Source organism: Pteronotus mesoamericanus, unplaced genomic scaffold, assembly GCF_021234165.1.
Source record: "Pteronotus mesoamericanus isolate MK-2021 breed Mesoamerican mustached bat unplaced genomic scaffold, CSHL_Meso_final scaffold_36, whole genome shotgun sequence".
Taxonomy (NCBI): Eukaryota; Metazoa; Chordata; class Mammalia; order Chiroptera; family Mormoopidae; genus Pteronotus; species Pteronotus mesoamericanus.
The window spans coordinates 5,776,003-5,788,341 of NW_026555313.1; the positions used below are offsets into that span (position 1 = coordinate 5,776,003).

The window sequence follows — 12,339 nt, forward strand, 5'->3', positions numbered from 1 at the left end:
AGTGGAGTGGTGATAAATGAGCTTTTTTTTCTTGTCTTCCAAAATAGTATTTTGCAATTATATAGGACATTGATTAAAACTGAGTTTTGGAACCTTGGTTAGATACCTATTTTTTTAAATTTAAGGTATAAAAAATATTTTTGAAACAATTGGACATTTGGTGATATTTTTATCATATATTAATTAATATGCTTTAAGATTTAGTTATGTTGAAGAACTTCCTTTTTGTAGTAATGTATGTTGAAATATTTTGGACTAATGTGTCAAGATATCTAATATTTACTTTAAATGTTTCAGGAAAAAGTATATATACATATATAAAAATAGAGACATTTATTGAAGAAGATACAAGATACAAGAAACACTGCACATAGGACAATGGTGCCTTATTCCCCTTCAAAGTAGACACGTTGGGACCTCACACAGTTCTCCCAGTCACCATCAGCTAGCTGCCTCATTGTATTTTCCTGAATCTCATTGACAGTCTGATATCTCTTTCCTTTCAAAGGTGATTTTAGTTTTGGGAAAAGTCAGAAGTTGCAGGGCACCAAATCTGCCCTGTAGGTGGGCTGAGTCACCTGAAAGATTTGATGTTTCACCAAAAAACTCTGCACTAGACAGATGTGATACATGGGTGGATGTGTTGTCATGATGAAGCTGCCAATCACCAGTTGCCCAAAGCTACAGTGCTCTGAATCATCTGAATAGTTTCCATGGAGGAATGTTCAAGCTTAATGCAAAATTTGATGCAGATTTGATGTTCTGCTTGTTCAATCATTTTGAATGTGATGGCCACACAGTACACATGCTCACTCAATGGCACCTACCGCCCCCACTGAGTAGAACAGTGAAGTTGTCATTGTTCACACATGTGTATTTCCAGTCCACTCTCCTTGGCTGCCAGCTTACATTGATGTTGCACAAACTGCTGTTATATTATCAATGGCTGGACTTTTTCTGGACAGACGTTGTATTTAGAGAGAGAGAGAGAGAGGAAAAGGTGAATATGGCGACATGTTGACATTTGATTCAAGTGGAGAGCATATTTTTTCAAATTTTTTATATGTTTGAAAATTTTTATGATACAAAGTTTGAGGAAAAGTTTAGAAGAGTTTTAATAATTCATCAAAAACTCATCTTCCCTACCAACAAGATTTTCACTATATGGTAAATGTTATTCTACTTGACATCATAATGTAACAGAGTTCAGAGAGCTTCACAAATCTTTGAAGCATTTGTTTTGAAAGATCCCTGGGGAAAGGATTAGAAGGGTGAAATGTGCAGTAAGTGGAATTGAGACTGCTTATATTACTTTTATTTATCTAGTAAATTAAAGTATAATCTCAGTAATCCACCTTTGTCTCACAATAAAATTTAATATATTGGCAGCTGGAGGAAAAAATGCACTAATAAATGTAAAAATACAAATTCTACCCATTCTGAAAAAATAACTGTCATTATTAAACTCATTTTTGTAAAATTTTCTAGTTTCATTTTTGGAATCAATTCACGCTGACAGAATTAAAGTACATTTTAAGAGATAATATGTGTTTTACTTTATTTCTCATAAAGGAAGTTGCCACTGTGACTATTGGTTGAAGATTCTCTTTCAGATTTGGGCTTTCTTCCCCCTCATCTGAATTGCTCAGACCATGGGGAGCGTGGGTCTGTTCTTTTTCAATTATCCTCATCACATTCATGAGTGTGCTTCACTCTGACTGAGTTATGACTTCTTGCTGCGTGTGGAGTCATTTATTTGAGTTAGTTTCCTTAAGCTCCTTCTGGGCTTGTTATTTTCCTCATCACATTTCTCCCTGCCTCAGCCAGGGCCTGTTACAGGGTGCTGGATGGCAGCAGCTTCAGTGCAGACAGACTCACAGCCTGGAGGCACAGATAATGAGCTCCATGCAGGCTTTCATGTTCACTGGAACTCGGGAAACACGTAGAGGGCTCCATGCCAAATGGGAGAACGCTGGAGGACCCTTCCCCTGCTCCCCTGTACATCTGCTCGGGTGCCTCTACTAAAGAGACCAAGATACAATTTTTAAAAAACTATAAGGCATTCACGCATTCAAAACATTTGTTAGGTATCTTCTGTGGGCTGGAAGTGTGTAAGAGATATAAAGAAGGTGTGAGAGATATAGAGAATACGATATGGCCTAAAAACTAGGGCCAAAAGCAAAGAGTACAGATGTAGAAAAAAAGCTATGTAAAAATATAATATAAATTTGTGTACATGTCCTAACAGACATATTCATTGCTCTATGGTCTTGGAGTCAGAATGGGTGTGTTATGTGCTGTTGGGTCGGCGCTGATGCCAGGTAACCCTGTAAATGAGTTATGTCCACGATAGCCTGTCCTCAGCAGCCCTGCTCAGCTGCCCTAGACTCAAGCCTAGGGCTTCTGTTATGGAGCCAATCATCTCATATTTGATATTCCTCTTGGCCTGCTGCCTTCTATTTTCCCCAGCATGATCGTCTTTTCCAAAGAATCTATCCTCCTCATGATATGTCTGAATTAGGACAGCTTCATTTTTGTCATTTTGGCTTCCGGCGATGTTTCAGGCTTAATTTGCCCCAGGACCTCCTTGTTTGTCTTTCTCGTGTCTTAGGTTATCTGTAGAGCTCTTCTCCAACAGTGTATTTCAAAAGAGTCTTTTTTTTTTTTTCTATCAGCCTTCTTCACTGTCCAACTTTCATATCTGTACGTGGTAATTAGAGTCAGAGTCAGCACTGTTTACCCTGCAGGTTTTGTTTGTTTGGGGACTTTTTGTGTTCTCATCCTCATAAAATTCCTACCTCCCGAGTCAGAATGAGGACTAGTAGCCTAGTGGGATCAGGGACACTGTAGTTGCTCAGCCAAAGCTTGCCTCCTCCTGTGTACCCAGTAGTTGCTATGGAATCCAGCAGAGGCATCCCCTGAAAGGGTTCTGGTAAGAGGTAAAGAGGAGCAAAACAAGTCTCTTCAAACACAGCTGCATGTCTCTAAGCTCCCATGGGTGAAGTGTCAAAACACCACCCATACTTGACTCTCATTGTTAATGTGGCGGAGTGTCCTCATCCTGAATCAAAGAGACATAGTGATGTGTCATGTGTAGAGCTACATGGGACCTAAGTGAAATCTTGAATGTAAAGGGCTTAGAACCCTGTCTGGCACACCGCAAGCACTTAATAAATAAGAGCCATGATCACTATCACCCCTAATTTTATACTTGGGGAAGCCAGAAAACCCGAAAGGAGAACCTCCCCAAATCACACAGCTAATAAAAGACCTTTGTGTGACCACTTGATTAATGCCTCTACTTTAACTTACTAGACTGCAAATTTAGAGCAGAAATGAGGTAAGTTTTTGCTTACCCTTATATTCTCAGCATCTACTATGGAATAGGCATATAATAGATACCTATATGTATTTGTTGAATGCATTTGATTTTGATTTTTTTAAAACCATGGCCTTTTTGGCTAGTTAGACCTGGATCAAAATCCCAATGCCAGTACCTGCTAGCAATGTAAACTTAGGCAAGTTAACCATTTTGAATCCTAATTTCCCCACCTGTTGAAAATGGGTCTGACAGTACTGACACTTATTCACAGGACTGTGGAGAACGTTAGATGAGGTGATTTATTGTACATAAGCACTCTGTGTATCATGCCCAGCACATGCAGGTGCTTCTTACATTTTAGTCTATCTTTTGCTGTTTGCTTTAAGGTTTTCTGTCAGTTAGCAAACATTACAGTTTGCCACCAGAGGGCAATACTAAATGGAAATAGAAATCCATGCCTAAAAACAAAACAAAACAAAAAAACAACAAAAAACTTCTCAAAATTACATAAATTCATCTCTCTCTCTTTACCTCTTTCCCTTCCTCTCTCCCTATCTCTCTCTCTTTCTCTCTCTCCTTTTCTTCTCTGGGTAAATATAGTTAGTTGATGAGGGTTTCATGCTTAGAATTCTTTTTTCTTCCTTCATCCTGTTCTTCAGAAACTTCTCATCATAATAAAATCTTAGCTCTAGCGGGGACTTTAGAAGGCCTATTGCAACATGGAATACATTCCATCCTCTGTAGTTATTCCTGCTCTCTTAGTCGGTGATCTTGACTCGCTGCTTTCTTTGGCCCTTCTTTCCCCGCCCCCCTTCTTTTTAAGAATGACATCTTTATTTATTTTTTTAAAGATTTTATTTATTTATTTTTAGACAGAGAGGAAGGGAGGGAGAAAGAGAGGGAGAGAAACATGTGTGGTTGCCTCTCGCACGTCCCTTACTGGGGACCTGGCCTGCAACCCAGGGATGCGCCCTGACCGGGAATCGAACGAATGACCCTTTGGTTTGCAGGCCAGCACTCAGTCCACTGAGCCACACCAGCCAGGGATCTCTGGCCCTTCTGTTAAACTAAACCCTACACCCCTGAGTATTAGTGCTGCTCATCTCTCCCCTAGACAGCACCACTTAGTTACACTAACTTTACCTCAAATTAAGCATGAGAAGCTAAGCCTATTTACATTTATTCTAAAAAGATAATACTTCTGAGTTATACAGGCTTAAATCTTAGAGAGTCACGTTGGATTCTTACCTCATCACACTGTATGTTTCTTTCCTTTATTTAATCTTTTTACTGCCCATCTCTTCCCCATTCTCATGTCTACCTCCCTTATTCATCTTCTCATCTCTTCTCTTCTTTCAATAATTTACCTATTTGGTCTTCCAGCCGTTGCTTTTTATTCCATGTATTGGTTGATCAGCCCTTGGAGTCAACGCACTCACAAAATGTAATCTATGTTCTACGCTCCTCCTCGGAAAGACTACCATTTCATACCCCTGGACAAAGTGAAGTTTCTTTTTTAACCCAGGCTGCATGTATCATTTGTCTGTGTTTCATGACAACAGTGGAAAGGAAGATGGGAGAGTTGTATCCATTGGAGAGGAACTCTACTATTAATTATTAGCTGTAAAAAATAATGTTAACAAGTCACATAGGCCTCTGTCACTAGTTATATGACATGTATACTTGTCCACCAGAGAATGCAATGTTATACATCAACCAATCTGACAAGAATTGTGTGGGACAAAACAAGAAATGTGCTTTATAAAGCCGAATAAACTGCCATGGATTGACTTGATCAGAACTTCCTTTTTTTTTAGCAGAAGAGTATCTTAGACTTAGAAACTCTTCTGATTCAAAAATTTATGTAGATTCAAAGGGTTTTAAAAACAAATCTGATTATGTCTTCTTCGCTTCTCTTATTAATAATAAAATCATCTATGTGAAATGATTCAGTCACAAAGGACAAATATTATATGCTTCTACTTGCATGAGTCACCTAGAGTGGTCAAATTTGTAGACAGGAAGTAAAATAGTGGTTACCATGGACTGGGGGAGGAGGGTATAAGAAGTTGTTCTTTAATGGGCACGTTTTCAGTTGGAGAAGATATATGTGTTCTCGAAATGAATGGTGGTGGTGGTTACACAACAGTGTGAATATACCTAATGCCACTGAATTGTACACTTAAAAATATGTAAAATGATAAATTGTGTGTTATGTGTATTTACCACAATAAAAATATTTAAAGGCATTAAATCATATATTTTGTTTGTGTGAGTTCAATATTGTTTTTCTAGACATGATGTAAGGTTGGAGGAGAATGATATAGAAACTTCTTTCAAGGAGCACGCTTTGAGGGAAGATCACACACAGGTGGCAATGCAAGCTACGGGGGTGTCACTCCTTGCCTTCTCATTGCAGGAAGGACTGAAGGGGACATTCAGTCTTCTGAGATGCATTCACCTTCGGTTTAGTCACTTCTTACCAGGCCTGAACTTAGTCTCAGAATCTGAGCCTGGGAGGCCAAAGTCTACAAAACTAACTAAAAAATAATAATAACCTAAGAGTAACACTTATTGAATAGATATTAATCATCAAGCTTAATTGCTGGACATGAAATAGGTCAAGAAAAAGGTTTGAGGCAGATTTACAAATATCATATAGTAGTTTACTCTCCCCAACTCACTATTTTGCTCTTTAAAAGAAACAAAGTCCCACACTTCCCATTTCAGAATTAAGAAAACAAACAGACATTTCTCTGTGCCAGTAACCATGCCAAAGAGTGTGTCAGCCAATAACATTTGTGAAACTCACCATGCAGCTGACAGGGACACGTATTGTGAAGTGGAAGTTTTTGGAGAGGTTACATTTCAATCCATTAAAAAAAAAGCTTCCCAGTATAGACACTCTTTTATTTAGAAAGCCTATTCTCAGAAAGAATCTGCTTTAGTTATTATGCTGGGAAAACAACAGTTCAAAACTGACTGTAAATCTACCTCAAAGCAAAACCATTTCTGGTGTCTCTCAAGTAGCTGAGTTAATGTGGCATAAGACAAAGCCTGACTAGCAGGTATAATTAAAGGATGAATCACTGGGATAAGTCATGAGTAACCTTAAAAGCACCTACAGAGAAAAAGTCCATTATAACATACTAAATTTTAGAGACTAAAGGATGAAAGGTAGGAGGAAAAATTCTTATCCCATATGAATGAAATGATGGGCCTGAGTGGAAACATATTGATAATGGCATCAGTACATTATTGGTGCAGAAAATATTCTGCCTCATGTGAGATGGGTACTTGATCTCTATGTTTTCTCTACTGAGAACAGGTTGAGGTCAGGTAGTATGCTTTCCTTTATTTATCTTTCCATATAAATCTCATGTCTGCTCAGATCTCAGTAATGTAGACAGCAGGTATAAAACATGCAATTACACACATGAATGGGTAAATGATAAACCATATCTTAGAATCTAGAATAAATCTGTCCTATGCTTTTAAAGAAAAATGAAAATTAACATCCAACATAGTGGTATTTAACAAAGACTGTTGATGCATTTTTAAAGAATTAATCACAGGACTTTTATTTAATGAAAAACAGGAAGGAATTATTTTATTTTATCCTGTTTCATATCTCAGCAACTGGCATTGGATTTAGTTTCTTGGAACAGTAACATGGCAGAAGTTGAAAGGAAACTGTTTGTTTGGCCTGACTGGTTTTTTGTGTTTGGCTCTGTGATGAATAGATGAAATCAGCTCAGGTGGAAAACAGCCCCACTGTTGCTTCTGTCGCTCCAATAACTGACAAATAGTAGCATTAGCGCCCCCATTCCCACCCCTCCTGCCCAAGTGAGGAGCATTTAACTGACAGACACGAGGTAGACACTTGGAGTTAAAATGACTCTAATGGCGATTGGCCATTGTTCTAATATTTTCAAGTCTAACCATCTGGGAAGGTCTTTAAGTCTAATTTTCCTGGCTCAGAAGAATTTAAATCAAAGCCATCAAATATACTGTTTACATCATCTTATCTGTCTTAGTTTAAGGTTTAAGTGCTTTTTTAAAAAAATGTTTATGTGTATTAAAAAAACAACATTTGAAACTACAAGTCTTGACAGCCTCTGAAAGTTAATTGGGAAAAATGTCAAGCACTTTAATGGAATTTTTCCCATGATGTGCAGAAGAGGGTCCCCCCCATCCCCCACCCCTGCCAGATGGTTCAAATGGACAGAGCAATGGAGACAGAAATTAAAAGCAGATTCTTAAGAAAAATGACTAGGTTCTCAGAAACCCTATAGAGAATAGCAGGACTAGATGCAATACAGCAGTTTCTCTTGGTGTCAAGCTCTAGAAAGAACAGAAATTTATTAGGTGATCCCTCTACCAGAGGAGGGGTAACTGCCTCTTGGTGGAAATTAACTATTCATTGAGAACTCCAGCCAGCTTCAACAATTTGAAACTCTCCATGCTTGTAGGGCGGCTCCATCCAGCTGCCTATAAAGAAATACAGTATTTTGAGGCAAATAGGTTTTCTTCTAGCAGTAGGAGCACTTAAGTCTGAGGTGGGTATTTGGGGTATGGGGAAGACCTAAAATCTTCCCACCTTCACAACAACTTGGAAAAACATTAAACAGCCCCAGGCCTATGAAACTTTCATTTTGAATAGAAATCCCCCGACATTTTTGGATCAATGTAGTGAGCGAAGGGAAAGAGGGAAACTTTTCAACCTGGAATTCATATGCATTCCGTGGAGACGCGTAAAGCAAAATCTGAACTCATGCTTTAAAGTAGCACCTTCCAACCGGGCTCCAAAATGAACGCTGGTTTCTCTGCCACAGGATTCTAGGGAGTGGGATTGTGAAGAAGACGAGGGGGGGAGGTATGTTGGGAGTTTGAGAAACTTCTGTGGAGTGGACCCGAAGTGCCACCGTGAGCTACAAGGAGCCGGGAACTCAGGAGGGGACAGAGTTAACGCCTAGGGCGCGGACCGGAGCGCGATCCCGCCGCAGCAGCGCGGAGCCTGGGAGCGAAGTGCGGGCGGGCGGGTGGGGGAAGGAGGGTAAATGGGAGAAGGGGCGGGGTGGCGCGGGGTGGGACCGCGGAGGCAGGAGGAGGGTCTCTGACCCCGGGTCCGATTTGCAAGCTCTCTGAGCCTGCGTCCGCGGAGGGGGAGGGTTTCCCCGGCCCGGCCAGAGTGGCGGCTGGGCGCTTCTGTCTCCCAACACAAACGACTGTCAAGAGAGCAGAGAGTGGAGCTGCCGGAAGTGTCTGCGTGCCGGAGAGAACTTTCCTGCTCCGGCTGCGGCCCGGAGCCTCCGCCGCCTGGGTGCTCGCAGCGACGATGTGCGGCGATGACAACACCCTGAGCCGACCCGCGCCTCGGCCCACCCTTGGTGTCTGCTCCAGCCTGGCCTCAAGGGAAGACTGAGTCCGGAGCTGTCCGCGCGCCACGGGAACCCGGCGCAGGCGGCGGGGCGCGCGGGGCCCGTTTCCTCTGCGCCGTCCCCTCGCTTCCCGGCGCGTTCCCCGCGATCGCGCGTCCCAGCGCCGGCCAAGGTCGCCGACTGTCCCCGCCCTGACTGCCGGCCCGGACGAGTCCCCGGCGGCCGCTGGCAGTGCCTGTGCCATGGGGCTGCCTACTCTGGAGTTCAGCGATTCCTACTTGGACAGCCCGGATTTCAGGGAGCGCCTCCAGTGTCACGAGATTGAGTTGGAGCGGACCAACAAGTTCATCAAAGAGCTGATTAAGGATGGCTCTCTGCTCATTGGGGCGCTGAGGAGTAAGTAGAGCTGGCGGGGGAGGGTGGTAAGGGCGAGGGGATCTGGAGTGTCCCCACGGGGTGCGGCTGGAGGAGTGGGATGGAGGAGAAGGAGCTTCTTTTGTTTGAATGGGTTTGGGGACAATAGCTGAAGAGCTCCCCTGCTGGTGGCCAACAAAGTTTGTTCTTAGGTGTTCTTTACTTCCATGCCTACGGAGAAGGGAAAGTTTTCTACTGGACACTGTAATGTATCCTGAATAAAGTTGTACAAAATCCATCTTTTGTATAACGTTTCTGGGAAAAATACCGGGGACTATTGGTCTTTTATGACTAATTCGAACACTTAAAAAATCCTTAAGGATGGATTCAAGAATTTGCCTGAAGGGTAAAACGAAGGTAATTTGTTTAGTGATATTCAAAGAATATGATTATTTTCTTATGTACATTGGTGGCTCTTCTTTGGACACAATCAAGAGTTGGCTTTTAAAAAATACATAGTTCTGTCATTTAGTAAGATGATGGAAGAGAGCATGGGCCAGTGGATTTTATCTCTTTCCAAGTTATTGTGCATCTTAATTTTTGGTTTCCATTGTCAGTCTGGTATTGGTAGTGAGTGTCACGGAGGATGTGAGTTCAGTGGCTAAAGATCAATCGAATCTGATCATCTATAGGAAGTAAACAAGGCCCTTAAGGGGCTTCTCCCATCTCCTGTCTCACACACCTTTTAATCCGGATCTTCCCTTTTAATTACTACGACCTAAGAAAGACAGAGGAAAAGAAACTTCAGAGTTTCCCTTATAGATAATTAAGTGGCTAAATGAGAAGGCTTAACTTGTTACCTTTCCCAGGACACATTTACCTCTTAATAGAGGCTTCCGAATGCTTTAGCCTTCAGAAAAGAAGTCCTGGAATCTCTGGCCTCTGACGGTTGGTGAGTGAAGTATTTTCACAAATTGGAGAGGGCTTCGGCTTTTCTAGCAATCCTCAGGACACATGTAGGGGGAGCATCACTGTGTATGTAAAGTTCAAGGTCAGTAGCAAAATAATGGGGATATGTGTGTGCTGTTAAAAGATATTAGCATCTGATCTGTATGGTGAAGCAGGTAATGTAAGGATGGAGCTTAGCAAAATGTATTGAGATTAGTGTGCTTCCAAATTCTTTATTTTAACCATCCCAAAAGCTAGAACATTTACTTATCACTTATGTTACTTAACCGGATGAGGGTAAAGAAAATATCTTTTATGCCCACATTCACTTAATTTCTGAATTTGAGGCTACTAGTGATAATGGCATTCATCAATCTATTGGTGAAAAATACAATCTATCTGCAGTTCTTTCCACCCTCTGTATAGGCAAATGTGAGCTCTCCTTCCCTTGGGTTTGCAAATCCTGCCTGGGGTCTTGGGACTAGCCTGTGCGTCTTGGAGAGCATGATGCCTCTTCAAAAAATTTCCCTCTCTCAGTGCTAAATGCTGAACCAGCTCTTGCTGGAGATGCCAAATAGTTTACAAATGACATTGCTCTTCACTCCTGGTGGTCAGTTTCAGTGTCCCAAAAGTTGAAAATACTTACATAGCTGTGATGAAAGCTATGAGATATCTGTACATTATTTTACTAGTAACATTATGTACTTTATTATGATTTTGAATCCAGCCTTGCAAAAATCAGTTTATTTCCATTCTTTCCGATTTGTTCTTCCATTCGTAAGCGAAGAAATCTTGGGAGTGTAAGGTCCTCAAACGTGTAGATCCTGTGTTTAAGATCCTTAGTTTTGTGATGAGAGTCCAGTCATGTGCTACACAGTGACATTTTGGTCAGCGGGAATGGGGCCATAAGATTATAATGGAGCTGAAAATTTCCTATTGCTAGTGACGTGGTAGCTGTCCTGAGGTTGCAGCGCATCTCATTCTTTACGTGTCTGTGGTGATGCCGGTATAAACAAACCTGCTGTGCTGCCAGTCATAGAAAAGTATAGCACATACAATTATGTACGGTACATAGTACTTGCTAATAAATGATTGTATTACTGGTTATGTATTTGCTATTCTATAGTTTTTTATTGTGTTTTAGACTGTACTCTTTCTACTTGTAAAAGTTTGCTGTAAAACAGTGTGCCATGTAACACCAGCAGCAGCCTCAGACGTCTGTTTATTGTGTTCACTTGATTGCATCATTTTCTCTTGTACTTGATTTAATCTCACGTTGTTTTATAAATTTAGTGTAGCGAAAGTGTTTATAATGTCTATGGTAGAGTACAATAATGTCATAGTCCTTCACATTCAGTCACCACTCACTCATTGACCCACCCAAAGCGACTTCCAGTCCTGCAAGTTCCATTCCTGGTAAGTGCCCTATACATGTGTACCATATTGTATCTCTATACTGTATTTTTATTGTGTTTTTCTATGTTTAGATATATTTAGATAAACAAATACTTAACTATAGTGTTACAATTGCCTACTGCATTCAGTGCGGTAATATGCTATATAGATTTGTAGCTTAGGAGCAACAGGCTATACCATATAGCCTAGGTGCGCAATATGCTATGCCATCTAGGTTTGTGCAAGTATGCTCCATGATTTCGCACGATAATGAAACTAAAATCGACTAATCACACATTTCTTAGAATGTCTCTCCATCATTAAGCAAATCATGACTGTACTTAATTTAACATTTGATTATTACTTCTCTTGTTGTGGAAGGAAAATATTTTATTCCTTTGTTAATAAATTCCCAGTATTAGATGCCAAATGGGAAAGATCTGGAGCAGAAGAACCCTTGAAGTCATATTATGGCACTGGTTTTCTTCCAGCAAGCCACCTTCTGCCTCCTGGGGATGATGCTCTCTGAGGCAAGGCTGCAGCCGCTGAGCGCCCGCTCTCTGAAGCGCTGGAACAGTAGGATAGGAGTGTGTCTAAAGGACTTGAAGCAGGCTTCGTTCTCTCTGAGATTCAGCAAGGAGCCTCCTTCCCCCGTCCTGTCCTTTTCTGACTATTTTTCGTTTCACCATAGAAAGCCTTTGTCTTCCCTATCTTTAGACTATGCCTTTCCATTCTCTTACATACTGTTTCAGTAGTGTATCCATTATCCATTTCAGTGTTATTTTTAGCACTTTGCTGTTATTTTCATTAGTAAGTAATGGTTCTCACAATAACCTTCCTATATAATCGTCAATATATTTCTAAGCATCTTCTATTATTTTCATCTTAGTTAATAACTTTTCTGGTGAGAATTTTGGCATGCACTTTTGGTTAATTCAT

General features: G+C 40.9%; 1 protein-coding gene across 2 annotated transcripts in view; it reads left to right on the top strand.

Moving 5' to 3' along the window:
* Positions 1-8,584: 8,584 nt before the first annotated feature.
* The window catches only part of ARHGAP42 (Rho GTPase activating protein 42), a 246,678-nt gene continuing 242,923 nt past the window's right edge, over positions 8,585-12,339 (top strand). For both annotated transcript variants that reach the window (XM_054592485.1, XM_054592486.1), the window contains exon 1: positions 8,585-9,099. In XM_054592485.1, the coding sequence (XP_054448460.1) occupies positions 8,946-9,099 (154 nt within the window). In that variant the 5' untranslated portion in view covers positions 8,585-8,945. The remainder of the gene's footprint in view (positions 9,100-12,339) is intronic.